Raw genomic sequence first — 16,406 nt, 5'->3', positions numbered from 1 at the left:
GGTGAGGCCTCACCTGGAATATTGTGTTCAGTTTCAGTCTCCTAATCTGAGGAAGGACGTTCTTGCTATTGAGGGAGTGCAGCGAAGGTTCACCAGAGTGATTCCCGGGATGGCAGGACTGACATATGAGGAGAGACTGGATCGACTGGACCTGTATTCACTGGAGTTTAGAAGGATGAAAGGGGATCTCATAAAAACATATAAAATTCCGATGGGACTGGACAGGTTAGATGTAGGAAGAATGTTCCCGATGTTGGGGAAGTCCAAAACCAGTGGTCACAGTCTAAGGATAAGGGGTAAGCCATTTAGGACCAAGATGAGAAGAAACTTCTTCACTCAGAGAGTTGTTAACCTGTGGAATTCTCTACCGCAGAGAGTTGTTGATGCCATTTCGTTAGATATATTCAAGAGGGAGTTAGATATAACCTTGACGGCTGAAGGGATCAAGGGGTATGGAGAAAAAGCAGGAAAGGGGTACTGAGGTGAATGATCAGCCATGATCTTATTGAATGGTGGTGCAAGCTTGAAGGGCTGAATGGCCTACTCCTGCACCTATTTTCTATGTTTCTATGTTTCTACGACAGCCAGTCACCCTCTAAATCTATCTGGCTACCAGTTGGGAAACAAAGAAAAAAAATTCAAATGAGGCTCTGCTGTTAAATTCGTGACTTTCGCGTCACCCACATTTCCGGGTTTCCCAGCCTCCATGACCTCCCATGCATAATGATGCAATGACTGCTATTTCCCAGATTCTCCCACACATGGAGATCGATATTGTGTTAGAATCTCAGCTAAAAACAACATCTAATGAATTGTCCTCTCTAGTACACTCCCTAACATACACGCTGGATGGAGCATTGTGTACAATTCTGGGCACCACACTTTAGGAAGGATGTCAAAGCCTTGGCGACAATACAGAGGAGGTTTACTCGGATGATACCAGTGATGAAGGACTTCAGTTATGTGGAGAGAATAGAGAAGCTAGGATTGTTCTCCTTAGAGCAGAGAAGGTTAAGGGGAGACATAATAGAGGCCACCAGCGATGTCTCCACAAGGTCCTACAAATCCCCTGGGAGGACAGACGCACCAACATTAGCATCCTCATCCAGGCCAACATCCCCAGCATTGAAGCACTGACCACACCTGATCAGCTCCACTGGGCAGACCACATAGTTCGCATGCCAGACACGAGACTCCCAAAGCAAGCGCTCTACTCGGAACTCGTCCATGGCAAACGAGCCAAAGGTGGGCAGAGAAAACGTTACAAGGACACCTTCAAAGCCTCCCCTGATAAAGTGCAACATCCCCACCGACACCTGGGAGTCCCTGGCCAAAGACTGCCTTAAGTGGAGGAAGTGCATCCAGGAGGGCATTGAGCTCCTCGAGTATCGTCGCCGAGAGCATGCAGAAATCAAGCGCAGGCAGCGGAAGGAGCGTGCGGCAAACCAGGCTCCCCACCCTTCCCCTCAACCACCGTCTGTCCCACCTGTGACAGAGACTGTGGTTCTCGTATTGGACTGTACAGCCACCTAGGAACTCATGCTAAGAGTGGAAGCAAGTCTTCCTCGATTCCGAGGGACTGCCTCTGATGATGATGATTGAAAATTATGATGGGTTTTGATAGAGCATGTCGGGAGAAACTGTTTCTTCTGGCAAATGGGTCGGTAACTCGAGGTCATAGATTTAAAATAATTGGCAATAGAACTGGAGGGGAAATGAGGAAATTTTATTTCCCCACAGAGGGTTGTTAAGATCTCGAATGAACTACCTGAAAGAATGGTGGAAACAGATTCCATAGGAACTTTCAAAAGACAATTGGACGTGTACTTAAAAAGGAGAAAAAGCTGGGGTGTCGGATGAAATTAGACAGCTCTTTCAAAGAGCCAGCACAGGCACGATGGACCAAGTGATCTCCTTCTGTGTTGTAAGATTCTATGAATATCAGACTACTTAATGGATGGATAGTTAAGCGCCCCCATGACAACATTACTATATTGCTTTGCTGCTCTTCTAATTTGATTTCCCTGCCTTGCACCATTCTTTGGTCTGTTATTAGGTGGTGCTCTTAAAGAGGTAGAAATTTCTCCCCGCCTGAAATGGGGCCCACGCACTCTGTTTCAATGCTGTTTATCGCAGCTGTGGTTGAGGTCGTCTTGAGTGAAATTACGCTTTTTTTTTACTTGGATCTGGAAGTCGCTCTTAATGGGGGCGGTGACTACACAAGAGGGGTGGATACGCAGCGGTGGCAACACCTGAGGGGCGGAAGTTGGGGACGGTGCGAAGAGATCACCGCGATGATGTCATCACGGCGGCGCATCACCACAGCTCTCCACTTTACAGCAGTTAACCAAAAGCTTGGTCAATGAGGTAGATTGTAAGGAGCATCTGAAAGGAGGAAAGAGAAGTAGAGCGGAGGAGAGGTTTAGGGAGGGAGTTCCAGAGCTTAGGGCCCAGGCAACTGAAGGCACGGTCACCGATGGTTGAGCAGTTAAATTGCCCCTCTCCACTCCCAAGAGGGGGTGCCAGGCTGCCTGTTGGTGGCCCGGCCGAACCCGGGGGCATAATTGTCAGGCCGACATGACAATCAGCCGACAAATAAAAACATGGCGGCAGCGGCAGTGCGTCCTCCCCTTTAAGGGAAACTGTGCCGCCATTGCAGAAGGCCTCAGTCTCACTAGACCATCGGGAAAAAACAGGTTTTGGCACCGTCGGGTGAGCCGAAGATTTTCAGCGAGGAATGTCGCCATCGGCAGCGCGGAGGGGTGCGGGGGGGGGCGGGCGGGGATCGATCGGTGGTGCGCACGGTGATGATGCAATTAAGACGGATCGGCAGCAGTAGAGCGGTGGTGGGGGGGGAGATCGGGACACTGCCGGGAAAACTCGGAAGGGCAATTGGGCTATCAGCGGCCATTCCACGAAAAATTGGTGGCCACTCCACTCCGCAGCATGGCTGCCGATTTGTGGTGGTAACAGGCCTCATGGAGAGGGGCAATTTAACTGCTCAACCATCGGTGACCGTGCCTTCAGTTGCCTGGGCCCTAAGCTCTGGAACTCCCTCCCTAAACCTCTCCTCCGCTCTACTTCTCTTTCCTCCTTTCAGATGCTCCTTACAATCTACCTCATTGACCAAGCTTTTGGTTAACTGCTGTAATTTCTTCTTATGTGGCTCGGTGTCAAATTTATTTGTTTTGTCATAACACTACTGTGACATGCCTTGGGACATTTTACTACATTAAAGGCTCTATATAAATAAAAGTTGTTGTTGCATAGGCCCCATACTTAATTTTCAGTTATAGGGAAATTGCAGTATGAGATTTATGATCACTTAGAGGGTGTAATTCTGACTTTGGGTGATAACCTAAAACAGGTGTTTTCAAAATCGGGAGAGATGTATAATGGGTGGCTGAATTGTACACTATCGCCCAAAGTCAAAATGACCCCCATTGTTAAGGATTCCTATCACAGTTTCAGGAAGTGGATACCCCGTCTCAATAACCAAATTGAATTATTTAGGGAAATGAGCAGAATAGTGGATAATAGCAGTCCTCCTAGATTTCCAAATAGCCTTCAGCAAAATGCTGCATGGAAGGTCATTGGAAACTACTTGATCATATAGCATTAAGGAACAGATAACATGCTGAATCGGTAACTGGTTTGAAATCTTGTAGCAGAGGACTGTTATTCTGGAATGCAATGATAAACCCCGGCTTCTATGGTCTACTGCTAACCGTCTTCTTAAACCCCTCTCCCCTGTCTCCTCCACCCTCACCTCCGACAACAAGTGTGAGGAGCTCATGGACTTCTTTGTCTCTAAGTTTGAGACCATCTGATCAGCTGCCTCTGCCACTTTCCTTTCTTCCCCCAACCCACCGGGCCAAACTTTCTCTAAGAATCCCCCCTGTCCTAGCCCTGAATTCGCACCTTTCTCCAGTTTCTCTCAGATCTCTCCTCATGGCCTCTCTGTGATCATCTTGTCCATGGGACCCACTTCCCGCGCTCTCGCCCCTATTCCCATCAAACTGCTGACCACCGAACTTAATTTTCTGGCTCCCATGTTAGCTGACATTGTTAATGGTTCTCTCTCCTCAGGAACTGTCCCCCTCTCCCACAAATCTGCCGTCATCATCCCTCTCCTCAAAAAACCAACCCTTGATCCCTCCGTCCTTGCAAACTAACACCCCATCTCCAAACTCCCTTTCCTCTCAAGTCTTTGAATGTGTTGTTGCCTCCCAAATCCATTCCCATCTTTCCCTCAACTCCATGTCTGAATCCCTCCAATCAGATTTCCGCCCCTGCACATTACTGAAATGGCTCTCATTAAAGTCACAAATTACACCCTTTGTGAATGGGATAAAGGTAAACAATCCCTCCTCGTCCTTCTTGACTAGTCTGCTGCCTTTAACACAGTTGATCACACCACCCTTCTCCAACGCCTCTCCACTGTCGTCGTCCAGCTGGGTGGGAATCACCTGCAATGGCTTTGCTTCACTCTCCCGCATCGTTATCGCTGATGTCCCTCAAGGATCTATCCTTGGCCCCTCCTATTTCTCATCTATATACTGCTCCTTGGCAACATCATCGAAAAACACAGTGTCAGTTTCCACGTGTACGCTGACTACACCCAGCTCTACCTCACTACTACTTCTCTCGACCCTTCCACGGTTTCTAAATTGTCAGACTGCTTGTCTGACATCCAGTTCTGGATGAGCAGAAATTCTCTCCAATTAAATATTGGGAAGACGGAAGCCATTGTCATTGTTCCCGCCACAAACTCCATTTCCTAGCCACTGACTCTATCCCTCTCCCTAGCAGCTGTCTGAGGCTGAACCAGACTGTTCACAACCTTGGCGTCACATTTGACCCTGAAATGAGCTTTCGACCACATATCCACGGTATAACTAAGAACGCCGATTTCCACCTCCATAACATCACCTGTCTCCGTCCTTGCCTCAGCTCATTCGCTGCTGAAACCCTCATCCATGCCTTTCTTACCTCTAAACTTGACAATTCCAACGCATTCCTGGTTGGCCTCCTGTCATGTATGTACTTTTGGGATCACTAGCCACTAGATGCTATCACTTTTGGAGGCCATTGGGCTGCACGCACGTGTGTGCAGCCCAAGTATAAAAGGCCAGCCATTTTGTCTATTAGTCACTTTGGACCTTAATAAAGCAGAGCCAAGGTCATACCTCTTGGAGTTAAACGATACTCAGTCTAACAGTTATTGCATGCACAACACCTCCCACATTCTACCCTACATAAACTTGGCTGCCCATGTCTTAGCTCGCATCACTATAGTGGTTATGTTACCAGACTAGTAATCCACATATTATATAGTAATCCAGAGGCCTGGACTAATGATCCGGAGACGTGAGTTCAAATTCCACGACAGCAGCTGTGGAATTTAAATTCAGTTAATTAAATAAATCTGGAATAAAAAGCTACTATCAGTACTGCCGGGTTGTTGTAAAAAGCCATCTGGTTCACTAATGTCCTTTAGGGAAGGAAATCTGCTGTCCTTACCCAGTTTGAACTATATGTGACTCCAGATCAACAGCAATGAGGTTGACTCTTAACTAGTAAGCTGCTCAGTTGCACCAAACCGCTACAGAAAACAATAAGAATAAAACAGAACGCACCACCTGGCATCAATTTCGGACACGACAACAGCACACCCAAGCCCAGTCGACCCTGCAAAGTCCTCCTCACTAACATCTGGGAACCTGTGCCAAAATTGGGAGAGCTGTCCCACAAACTAATCAAGCAACTGCCTGAAATAGTCATACTCACAGAATCATACATTTCAGCCAATGTCCCAGACTCCTCCATCACCATCCTTCGGTATGTCCTGTCCCCCGCCGCAAGACAGACCCAGCAGAGGAGGTGGCACAGTGGTATACAGTCGGGAGTGAGTGGCCCTAGGAGTTCTCAGCATTGACTCTGGACCCCACAAAGGGCTAGATTTTACACTTTTATGCACATCGCCCAAATTATTTCGCCCAAATTATTTCCGGTGTGGGCGATGAAAATGGGTTTTCAGATGGCCGGCTTCTCGCCCATTCTCAAAGCACCTAGTCTTCATTTTTGAAATTGGGTGTTGTCACGAGCGATATGAAATGGGCGATAGCGTTAAATCTTGCTGACCTTCTGCCGTAAAGTGTCGCCGTCCTTAGCAATGGCATGGCAACGCTCGATTCCTGTGATTCAGGAGGTCAAGGGTCATCATGACATGCGCAGAAGAGGAGACAGAGAGTGAGGGAGCTGAGGGGGACTGAAGGCATGTGTGGCTGTGGTGTGTGCTTGTTTGGCTGTTGTGGGAGGCAAGAGCGAGATTCACCAGCAGCAAAAAGCCTACTAAGCACCAAGAACATAGTTGGCACTGAGTTTATGTCCAACAAATAAGATATAACATGGAAGCGATGGTGGAGGCCCTGGAGCTGGTAGCCAGAAACACTGTGGCAGAGGGCTCCCAGTCCCGGACCTGTCAAATGCAACAATGTGTGGCATGCTGAGACATACCGCAAATGTTGCCAGTTGAGGCCTGAAAAGAACCCGATGCGTAGAACGACAGTGCTGCGGTGACTTTGACCTCGATGGACAGTGCGGTCCTGATGGTGTTGGCAGGATGCAAATCTCCCCTTATGAGCTGGCATATCTCACTGATAACCTCTTTGTGGAAGCACATTCTCCGAAGGCAGGTGGTGTCGGGCAAGTTGAGGTAAGACAGCTTCTCCCTGTACTTGCGAGGGGTGTAACATCTGGTCCTCCTCATCAGTCTGTCACGTATAACATTTGTTGTGTATCTGTAAAGCATGCACTCCCATGTTCCGCCACCAGGGAGTGCATCCCTTGAAGTCCCAAAGGATCCCAGCATCCCTTGGGAGCACTGTATATAAGCCGGCCCCTGAGGCCTGTTCCTCACTCTGGAGTGCTTTAATAAAGACTGAGGTCACTGTTACTTTAACCTCCCTGTGTGCAGTCTCATCTGTGTTGTGAACACAATAACTGGCGACGAGTAAATGAATCCAATGCAAAGATGCAGCAAACTGTGGGCATCCTGGAGAAGTTCTCAGAGGGTGAGGACTGGGACGCCTATGTCGAACGGCTAGACCAGTACTTTGTAGCCAATGAGCTGGACGGAGAAGGAAGCACTGCAAAAAGGAGAGTGGTCCTCCTCAAGGTCTGCGGGGCACTGACCTACAGCCTCATGAAGAATCTTCTGGCTCCAGTGAAACCCACAGATAAGTCGTATGAGGAGCTGTGTACACTGGCTCGCGAGCATCTTAACCCGAGGGAGAGCGTGCTGATGGCAAGGTATCAGTTCTACACGTGCCAGCGATCTGAAGGTCAGGAAGTGGCGAGCTACATCGTCGAGCTAAGGCGACTTGCAGGACAATGTGAGTTTGATGGCTACCTGGAGCAAATGCTCAGAGATTTTTTTGTACTGGACATTGGCCACGAGACCATCCTACGAAAACTTTTGACTGTAGAGACACCGACCCTCAGCAAGGCCACTGCGATAGCACAGGCGTTTATGTCCACCAGTGATAACACCAAACAAATCTCTCAGCACACAAGTGATAGCAATGTTCATAAATTAACTGGAATTGTGCTTGCGAGCAGAAATGTACAGGGCAGAAACCACGAGTCTGCTACTGCCAGCAGGCCTCAGGTGACTCAGATGACTCAGAGTCCACAACAAAGGATGAATGCAAGGCAATTCACACCTTGTTGACGTTGTGGAGGCTTCCATTCAGCCTATTCATGCCACTTCAAAGGGTATGTTTGCAAGAGCTGTGGAACAATGGGGCACCTCCAACGAGCTTGCAGATGAGCTGCAAGCTCTGCAAAACCTGCTAACCACCACATGGAAGAGGCAGATCGGTCCATGGTGGATCAAAGCAATTTCAAGCCTCAGAGAGAGGAGGCAGATGCTGAAGTACATGGGGTGCACACATTTTCGACAAAATGTCCACTTATAATGCTAAATGTAAAATTGAATTGCTTACCCGTAGCCATGGAACTGGACACTGGCGCTAGCCAATCCATCATGAGTAAAAAGATGTTTGAGAGACTGTGGTGCAACAAGGCACTCAGACCAGCCTTGAGCCCCATCCACACGAAACTGAGAACGTACACCAAAGAGCTTATCACTGTCCTGGGCAGTGCCATGGCCAAGGGCACCTACGAGGGCATGTTGCACGAACTGTCACTCTAGATTGTCCCGGGCGATGGCCCCACACTGCTTGGAAGGAGCTGGCTGGGCAAAATCCGCTGGAACTGGGATGACATCCGAGCGCTATCACATGTCGATAAGGCCTCATGTACCCAGGTTCTCAACAAATTTCCTTCCCTTTTTAAGCCAGGCATTGGAAACATTTCGGGGGCGAAGGTGCGGATCCACTTGGTCCCAGAAGCATGACCCATCCACCACAAGGCGCGAGCGGTACCTCACATGATGAGGGAGAGAGTGGAAATCGAGCTGGACAGGCTGCAATGCGAGGGCATCATCTCCCCAGTGGAATTCAGCAAGTGGGTCAGCCCGATTGTTCCAGTACTCAAAAGTGATGGCACGGTCAGGATTTGCGGCGATTATAAAGTAACTATTAATCGTTTCTCGCTACAGGACCAATACTCGCTACCTAAGGCAGACGACCTATTTGCGACGCTGGCAAGAGGCAAGACGTCCACCAAGCTCGACCTGACTTCGGACTACATGATGCAGGAGCTGGAGGAGTCTTCGAAGGGTCTCACCTGCATCAACAAGGGACTGTTCATCTACAACAGATGCCCGTTTGGAATTCGGTTGGCTGCAGCGATATTCCAGAGAAACATGGAGAGCCTACTCAAGTCGGTACCACGCATGATGGTTTTTCAGGATGACATATTGGTCATGGGTCGGGACATCGTCGTGCACCTACAAAACCTGGAGGAGGTCCTCCAGTGACTGGATCGCATAGGGCTGCGGCTGAAGAGGTCGAAATGCGTCTTCATGGCAACAGAAGTGGAGTTTTTGGGGAGAAAGATCGCGACGGACGGCATTTGGCCCACAGACGCCAAGACAGAGGCTATCAGGAACGCTCCCAGGCCACAGAACGTCACGGAGCTGCGGTCGTTCCTGGGACTCCTCAACTATTTTGGTAACTTCCTACTGGAGTTAAGCACCCTCTTAGAGCCCCTACATGTGTTATTGCGTAAAGGTGAGAACTGGACATGGGGAAAAAAAACAAGTAATTGCTTTTGAGAAAGCCAGAAACATTTTATGCTCCAACACGCTGTTTGTATTGTATAACCCGTGTAAAAGACTTGTGCTCGCATGTGATGCGTCGTCGTACGGAGTCGGGTGTGTATTACAACAAGCTAACGTTGCGGGGAAGTTGCAACCTGTCGCCTATGCCTCCAGGAGCTTGTCTAAGGCCGAGAAGGCCTACAGCATGATTGAGAAAGAGGCATTAGTGTGTGTGTTCAGGGTAAAGAAAATGCATCAGTACCTGTTTGGCTGATCCGTGTCTTTCTAAATGAAGATTTATCCTGTCCTTCAGAATTTTTTCCAATAATTTTCCCACCACTGAGGTTAGGCTGACTGGCCTGTAATTACTCGGTCTATCCCTTTCCCCCTTCTTAAGCAAAGGTACCACATTAGCAGTCCTCCAGTCCTCTGGCACCACACCTGAAACCAGAAAAGATTGGAAAATGATGGTCAAAGCCTCTGCTATTTCCTCTTTTGCTTCGCTTAACAGCCTGGGATACATTTCATCCGGGCCTGGGGACTTATCCACTTTCAAAGCTGCTAAACCCCTTAATACCTCCTCTATCACTATGTTTATTTCATCTAATATTTCACACTCCTCCTTCCCAATAGCAGTGTCTGCATCACCCCTCTCCTTTGTGAACACAGACTCAAAGTATTCATTAAGAATCATACCCACATATTCTGCCTCCACATACAGATTACCCTCATGGTCTCTACACTTTCTTTAGTTATCCTTTTGCTCTTAATATATTTATAAAACATCTTTGTGTTTTCCTTGATTTTACTTGCCAAGAATTTTTCATGCTCTCTCTTTGCTTTCCTAATATCCTTTTTAATTTCACCCCTGCACTTTCTTTCCTCCTCCAGTGGTTCTGCAGTATTTAGCCCTTGGTATCTGTCATAAGCCTTCCTCTTTTTCTTTATCCTACTCTGTATGTCCCTAAACATCTAGGGAGCTCTAGATTTGTTAGTCCCACCCTTTTTCTTTAAGGGCACATATTTGGTCTGAACCTTATGGATCTCCTCCTTGGATGCTTCCCACTGCTCTGACACTGATTTACCTTCAAGTAGCTGTTTCCAGTCCACTATGGCTAAATCACCTCTCAGCTTAGCAAAGTTGGCTTTCCCCGAGTTAGAACTTTTATTCCTGGTCTAGCCTTGTCCTTTTCCGTAACTACCTTAAATCTAACTGAATTATGGTCACTAGCACCTAAATGCTCTCCCACTGATACACCTTCCACCTACCCAGCTTCATTCCCTAAAACTAAATCCAGAACCGCCCCCTCCCATGTTGGGCTTGCTACATACTGGCTAAAAAAGTTCTCCTGAATGCATTTTAGGAATTACACACACTCTATACCCTTCACACTAATTTTATCCCAGTTAATAATCGGATAGTTGAAATCCCCTACTATTACTGCCCTATAGTTTTTGCGCTTCTCAGAAATATGCCTACATATTTGCTCTTCTATTTCCCTCTCACTGTTTGGGGTTGTGGTGTCCCTGTACCGTACTACAAACTCACACGAGGCATGTACTGCAGACACAGTCACTACATGACCTTCACCTTTATTCCCAGGACCAAGGAGTGCTGACCCTGGGTGGGACCTCCCCTTTTATACCTGGAAACCCAGGTGAGGAGTGTCTCCCACAAGTTCACCCCCTGTGGTCAGGGTGTGCATTTCTAAGGTATAAGTACAGTGTACAGGAGTTGCATGAAGGTTACAGTTACATCAAGATTACCGTTGCATGATGGTTACATACATCACATCACCTTCCCCCTTATGTCTTTTTGTGTCAAAGGTGAAGTCTTTCAGGTGGTCGACGCTCTCTCGTGGAGCACCGCAGTTGTGGCTCTGGTGGCTGAGCCTCGGCATGCGTCTCTGTCACCTGAGGTGATTCCGGCCTGTCCAGGCTGGCCGCAGGGACTGTGCATGCTGTGGATTGAACTTGTTGCTCGCCCACTGGCAGTGGTGTGGGTGACATCTCATGCTCTTATTCAGGTTCCTCCGTGTCGATGCTGAAACTTTTCTTTACTTGGTCCAAGTGTTTGCGGCATATCTGCCCATTGTTTAGTCTGACCACTATGACCCTATTCCCTTCTTTGCCAATTATTGTGCCCTCAAGCCACTTGGGTCCCAAAGCATGGTTAAGAACAAATACCAGGTCATCCATTTCTATACACCTCCCCCTTGAGTTTCAATCATGGAACTCGGTTTGGGACTGGCGCTTGCCCTCAACAATGTCTGCCAGGGCTGGGTGAATGAGGGACAGCCGCGTTTTAAGCATGCGTCGAGTGCGGGCGGGACCTGTAGGCCAGCAGGAGGCGCGATAGGCGGTTCTGAAGGGAGGGTCCTTGGATGCGTAGCATGCCCTGTTTTATGACTAGGACCGCCCGTTCCGCCTGGCCATTGGAAGCCGGCTTGAACGGCGCTGTCCGGATGTGTTTGATACCATTGCCCAACAAACTCCTGGAATTCATGGCTGGTGAAACACGGGCCATTGTCGCTGACCAGGATGTCCGGCAAGCCGTGGGTTGTGAAAACTGTATGCAGACTCTCCACGGTGATGGATGTCGTGCACGGGTTTAATATGATGCACTCAATCTATTTCGAGTATGCATCGACAATGATCAGGAACATTTTCCCCATGAATGGGCCCGCATAGTCTATGTGAGTGGGGCCTCCCTGGGGGCATTGCCCAGCTGGGCACACGTCGTGCACCTGCGAACCCAGTGTTCCAGGTCTGAGTCAATCCCCGGCCACCATACATGTGACCGGGAAATGGCCTTCATTAACACGATGCCAGGGTGCTCGCTGTGGAGTTCCCTGATGAGCACTTCCCTGCCTTTCTGGGGCATGACTACCCGGCTGCCCCATAGCAGGCAGTCGGCTTGGATGGAGAGCTCATCCATTCATCTCTGAAAAGCTCTGACCTCCTCGGGGCACGCCCTGTGTGCGGGCGTCCAATCCCCAGTCAGGACAAATTTCTTTATCATGGATAGGAGGGGGTTTCTGTTGGTCCAGAGTTTGATCTAGCGGGCTGTGATGGGGGAGCCTGCGGTGTCAAAAGCCTCAACTGCCATGACCATCTCAGCGCTTTGCTCCGCTGCCCCTTCGGTGGTGGCCAGTGGTTTCAACCGCAAGCCTACCCGGTCTAGTCGGCTTAGCACCTCCTCCAGGTTGTGGAGGTGTTCCTCGGTGTCTCGACCCATTATAAGGATGTCGTCTTGGAATACGATTGTTTTCCAGGAATGGATTTGAGCAAGCTTTCCATGTTCCGCTGAAAGACAGCTGCCACCGAACGAATGCCAAACGGACACCTGTTGTAGATAAATAATCCCTTGTGCGTCGTGATGGTGATCAGAAGCTTGGATTCTTCAGCCAGTTCCTGAGTCATGTATGCTGAAGTGAGGTCCAGCTTCGTGAACAGCTTGCCACCTGCCAGTGTGGCAAAAAGGTCCTCCGCTCTCGGGAGCGGCTATTGATCTTACAGCGACACTCGGTTGATGGTGGCTTTGTAGTCGCCACAAATCCTGACCGAGCCATCTGCTTTAAGGACAGGAACGATGGGACTTGCCCAGTCGCTGAATTCAACGGCCGAAATTATGCCCTCTCTGAGCAGCCTGTCCAATTCACTTTCAATTTTCTCACGCATCACATACGGCACCGCTCTGGCTTTGTGGTGCACTGGTCTGGCGTCCGGAGTGATGTGTATCACTACTTTAGTGCTCTTGAACGTTCCGACACCGGGTTGAAACAGTGACCCGAATTTTTGTAGGACCTGTGAGCATGAACTTCGCTCCACAGATGAAATGGCATGCACATCCCCCCATTTCCAATTCATCTCGGCTAGCCAACTCCTCCCCAAGAGCGCGGGGCCATTTCGCGGGACGATCCAGAGTGGCAGCCGGTTCTGTGATCCATTATGTGTTACCACCAAGTTTGTACTGCCTAGCACTGGGATGATCTCTTTGGTGTACGTCCATAGCTGCGTGTCAATGCATTCCAGTTTGGGCCTGCTAGCTCTGTGTGGCCATAGTCTCTCAAATTGTTGGCCGCTCATAAGTGACTGACTAGCTCCCATATCCAGCTTCATGCACACCGGGATGCCATTCAATAAAACTTTCATCATCATAGGTGGCGTTTTAGTGTATGAGCTGTGGACGTCAGCCATGTGAACCCGCTGAACTTCAGCATCCATGGCTTTTCCCCAGGCATCATCCTGCATTGCAGACCCCTCGTCTGGTTCCTCTGTCTCACAGATTAGCCTCGCTACAGCCTCTTTGCACATCCTGGCCAAGTGTCCACTGACGTTACAAATCCTACAGGTATATTGCTTGAACCTGCAGCTTTTCGCAGTATGTCGACCCCCGCATCTCCAGCATGAGCTGAGATTGTTGTTAACAAAGGGACTGTTACCAGGCATTCCTCTCTGATTGCCCATTTGGTTGTTTCTAAGCACTCTGATGGTGGGTGTTAATATTCCCATCGTGGGACGCATTGTTCCTCGTGATGGCGTAAATTGCCGATCCCCTTTCCATTGTCCCTGTTGCGGGCCCACCCTAGAGTCTGTTGCTGCCTGGTCGGTTTCGATATGCCCTTGCCTGCCTGCGGGGTCCCTAGCCGCGTTCACAAGGTTAACTCCCTGGTCCCTCGCCACGTTGGGACCAGGGCTGCGTGCGTAAATTAGCTTGGTCTCCTCTTCCCCTGCCATGAAGGTCTGAGCTATCAACGCCGCCCCTTCTAAAGTCAAGTCCTTGGCCTCTATGAGCTTCCTGAAAATCCCGGCATGATTAATGCCCTCAATGAAAAGGTCGCTTAACATCTCCTCCCTGCAGGCGTCTGTGAACTTTCAGAGACTGGCCAAGCGCCGTAGGTCTGCAACGAAGTCCGAGATGTATTGTTCCTCCCGACGCTGGTGTGTGTAGAACTGGTGCCGGGCCATGTGTACGCTACTCGCCGACTTGAGATGCTCACTGATCAGCTGGCTGAGCTCTTCAAAGGACTTGTCCACTGGTTTTTGGGGTGTGAGCAGGTCTTTCATCAGCGCATACGTCTGTGGTCCGCTGCTGGTCAGTAGATGTGCCCTCCGCTTGTCAGCCGCTGTCGCTCCCAGCCAGTCCTTTATGACAAAGCTCTGCTGGAGTCTTTCCACGAAGTCGTCCCAGTCCTCGCCCACACAGTAACGTTCCTCTGTGCTACCGGTGGCCATCCTCGTGGTTCGGTGATTCCCGTTTCTCGTCACCAAATGTGGTGTCCCTGCACCGTACTACAAACTCACACGAGGCATGTACTGCACACACAGTCACTACGTGACCTTAACTTTTATTCCAGGACCAAGGAGTGCTGACCCTGGGTGGGACCTCCCCTTTTATACCTGGAAACCCAGGTGAGGAGTGTCTCCCACAAGTTCATCCCCTGTGGTCAGGGTGTGCATTTCTAGGGTATAAGTACAGTGTACACGAGTTGCATGAAGGTTACAGTTACATGAAGATTCCCGTTGCATGATGGTTACATACATGACAGGGGTCTATAGTACACTCCCAGCAGTGTGATCACCCCTTTTTTGTTTTTCAGTTCGACCCATATGGCCTCGTTTGAAGACCCCTCTAAAATATCATCCCTCCTCACAGGCACCTTCAACTTCGTCAGTATGAAGTTCGGGACCTGGAACGTCAGGACCCTCACGGACAATCCCAACAGCAACAGGCCAGAACGCCGCACCGCCATACTTGCCCAGGATCTCAGACGCTTTGACATTGACATTGCCACCCGAAGCGAGACCCGGCGAGCAGGGGAAGGCCAGTTGAAGGAACATAGTGGAGGTTACACCTTCTTCTGGAAAGGGAAACCAGAGGCAGAACGCTGCTTTCATGGAATCGGCTTTGCCGTGAAGAATGAGCTGGTCGACCGCCTCAAAAACTCCCCCTGTGGGGTTACCGAACGCCTCATGACTCTTCGTATTACCCTATCCCGGAACCAATGCGCCACAGTCATCAGTGTGTACGCCCCTACACTCAATGCAATGGATGAGGCTAAAGAGGATATTTATTCCAACCTCGAGACATCCTTGTCCCGCGTCCCCGCGGGCGACAAATTGATCCTCCTGGGTGACTTTAATGCCAGGGTCAGCAAAGACACAGCCCTCTGGGGCGGCGTGATTGGCAGAGAGGGGGTGGGGAAAGCCAACTCTAGCGGTACCCTACTCCTGACAAAATGTCTGGAACATGAACTCCTCATCACCAACACCCTATTCCGCCAGAGGGACAAATACAAGGCATCGTGGCAACATCCTCGCTCCAAACACTGGCACCTGCTTGACTATGTCATCGTCCGAGCCAGGGATCGCAAGGATGTGCGCATCACCCGTGTTGACGACTGCTGGACGGACCACCGCCTAATCCGATCCATCATCAACATTAACATTGCCCCAAAGCAGAGGGGACAGCAGAAGCAGTTCCGCAAAAAAGTTAATGCCGGGGCATTGAGAGACCCAACTAAGAGAACCCTATACAGCCAGCGCCTCACAGCCAATCTGGCGTGCCTTGATGACCCTGAGATGCTGAATCCCCATAGTGCTTGGTCTGCCCTCCAGGCCTCTATAACCAGTGCCTGTGAAGAGACACTTGGTCACTCAACCAGAAAACATTAGGACTGGTTTGATGAATATGATCAGGAAATCGAAGAACTAATAGATCGCAAGCGCAAAGCATTTCTGAGCCTCAAGCAACAAACCAACTCGGGAGCTGCAAAACAACATTACAGACGGCTCAAGGCTCAGGTCCAACAAAAAACCCGGGAGCTAAAGAACAGGTGGTGGATGGAGAAAGCACAGGAGATACAACAACTGGCCGACAGCCACGATATGCGAGGATTCTTTGCTGCACTCAAGGCCACCTACGGTCCAAACTCCCAAGACCACACCCCACTCCTGGCCAAGAACGGGGAAACACTCATCAAGGACACCGAGGCTGTCAGGGCCCGCTGGAAAGAGCACTTTGAAGATCTCCTCAATCGAGACTCTGCCTTTGACTCGAGTATTCTCGACTCCATCCCACAGCACGTGACCCGCCACTAACTCAGTGAAACTCCAACGTTGCATGAGCTAGGCAAAGCCATAAAATAGCTCAAGAATAACAAGGCTACGGGTG

The 16,406-nt window shown here is 49.7% G+C and overlaps 1 protein-coding gene across 1 annotated transcript; it reads left to right on the top strand.

Moving 5' to 3' along the window:
• Positions 1–14,908: 14,908 nt before the first annotated feature.
• On the top strand, positions 14,909–15,652 carry LOC139268092 (craniofacial development protein 2-like; the record flags this gene model as incomplete). The annotated part of the gene is made up of 1 exon (XM_070886106.1): positions 14,909–15,652. A coding segment is annotated over exon 1 (744 nt), but the record flags the coding sequence as incomplete, so codon positions are not given.
• Positions 15,653–16,406: the final 754 nt, after the last annotated feature.

The sequence above is a fragment of the Pristiophorus japonicus genome, chromosome 8 (genome assembly GCF_044704955.1).
Source record: "Pristiophorus japonicus isolate sPriJap1 chromosome 8, sPriJap1.hap1, whole genome shotgun sequence".
NCBI classification, from domain to species: Eukaryota; Metazoa; Chordata; class Chondrichthyes; family Pristiophoridae; genus Pristiophorus; species Pristiophorus japonicus.
The sequence above is the reverse complement of the archived record's forward strand: the minus strand, read 5'-3'. Positions and strand labels throughout refer to the sequence as shown.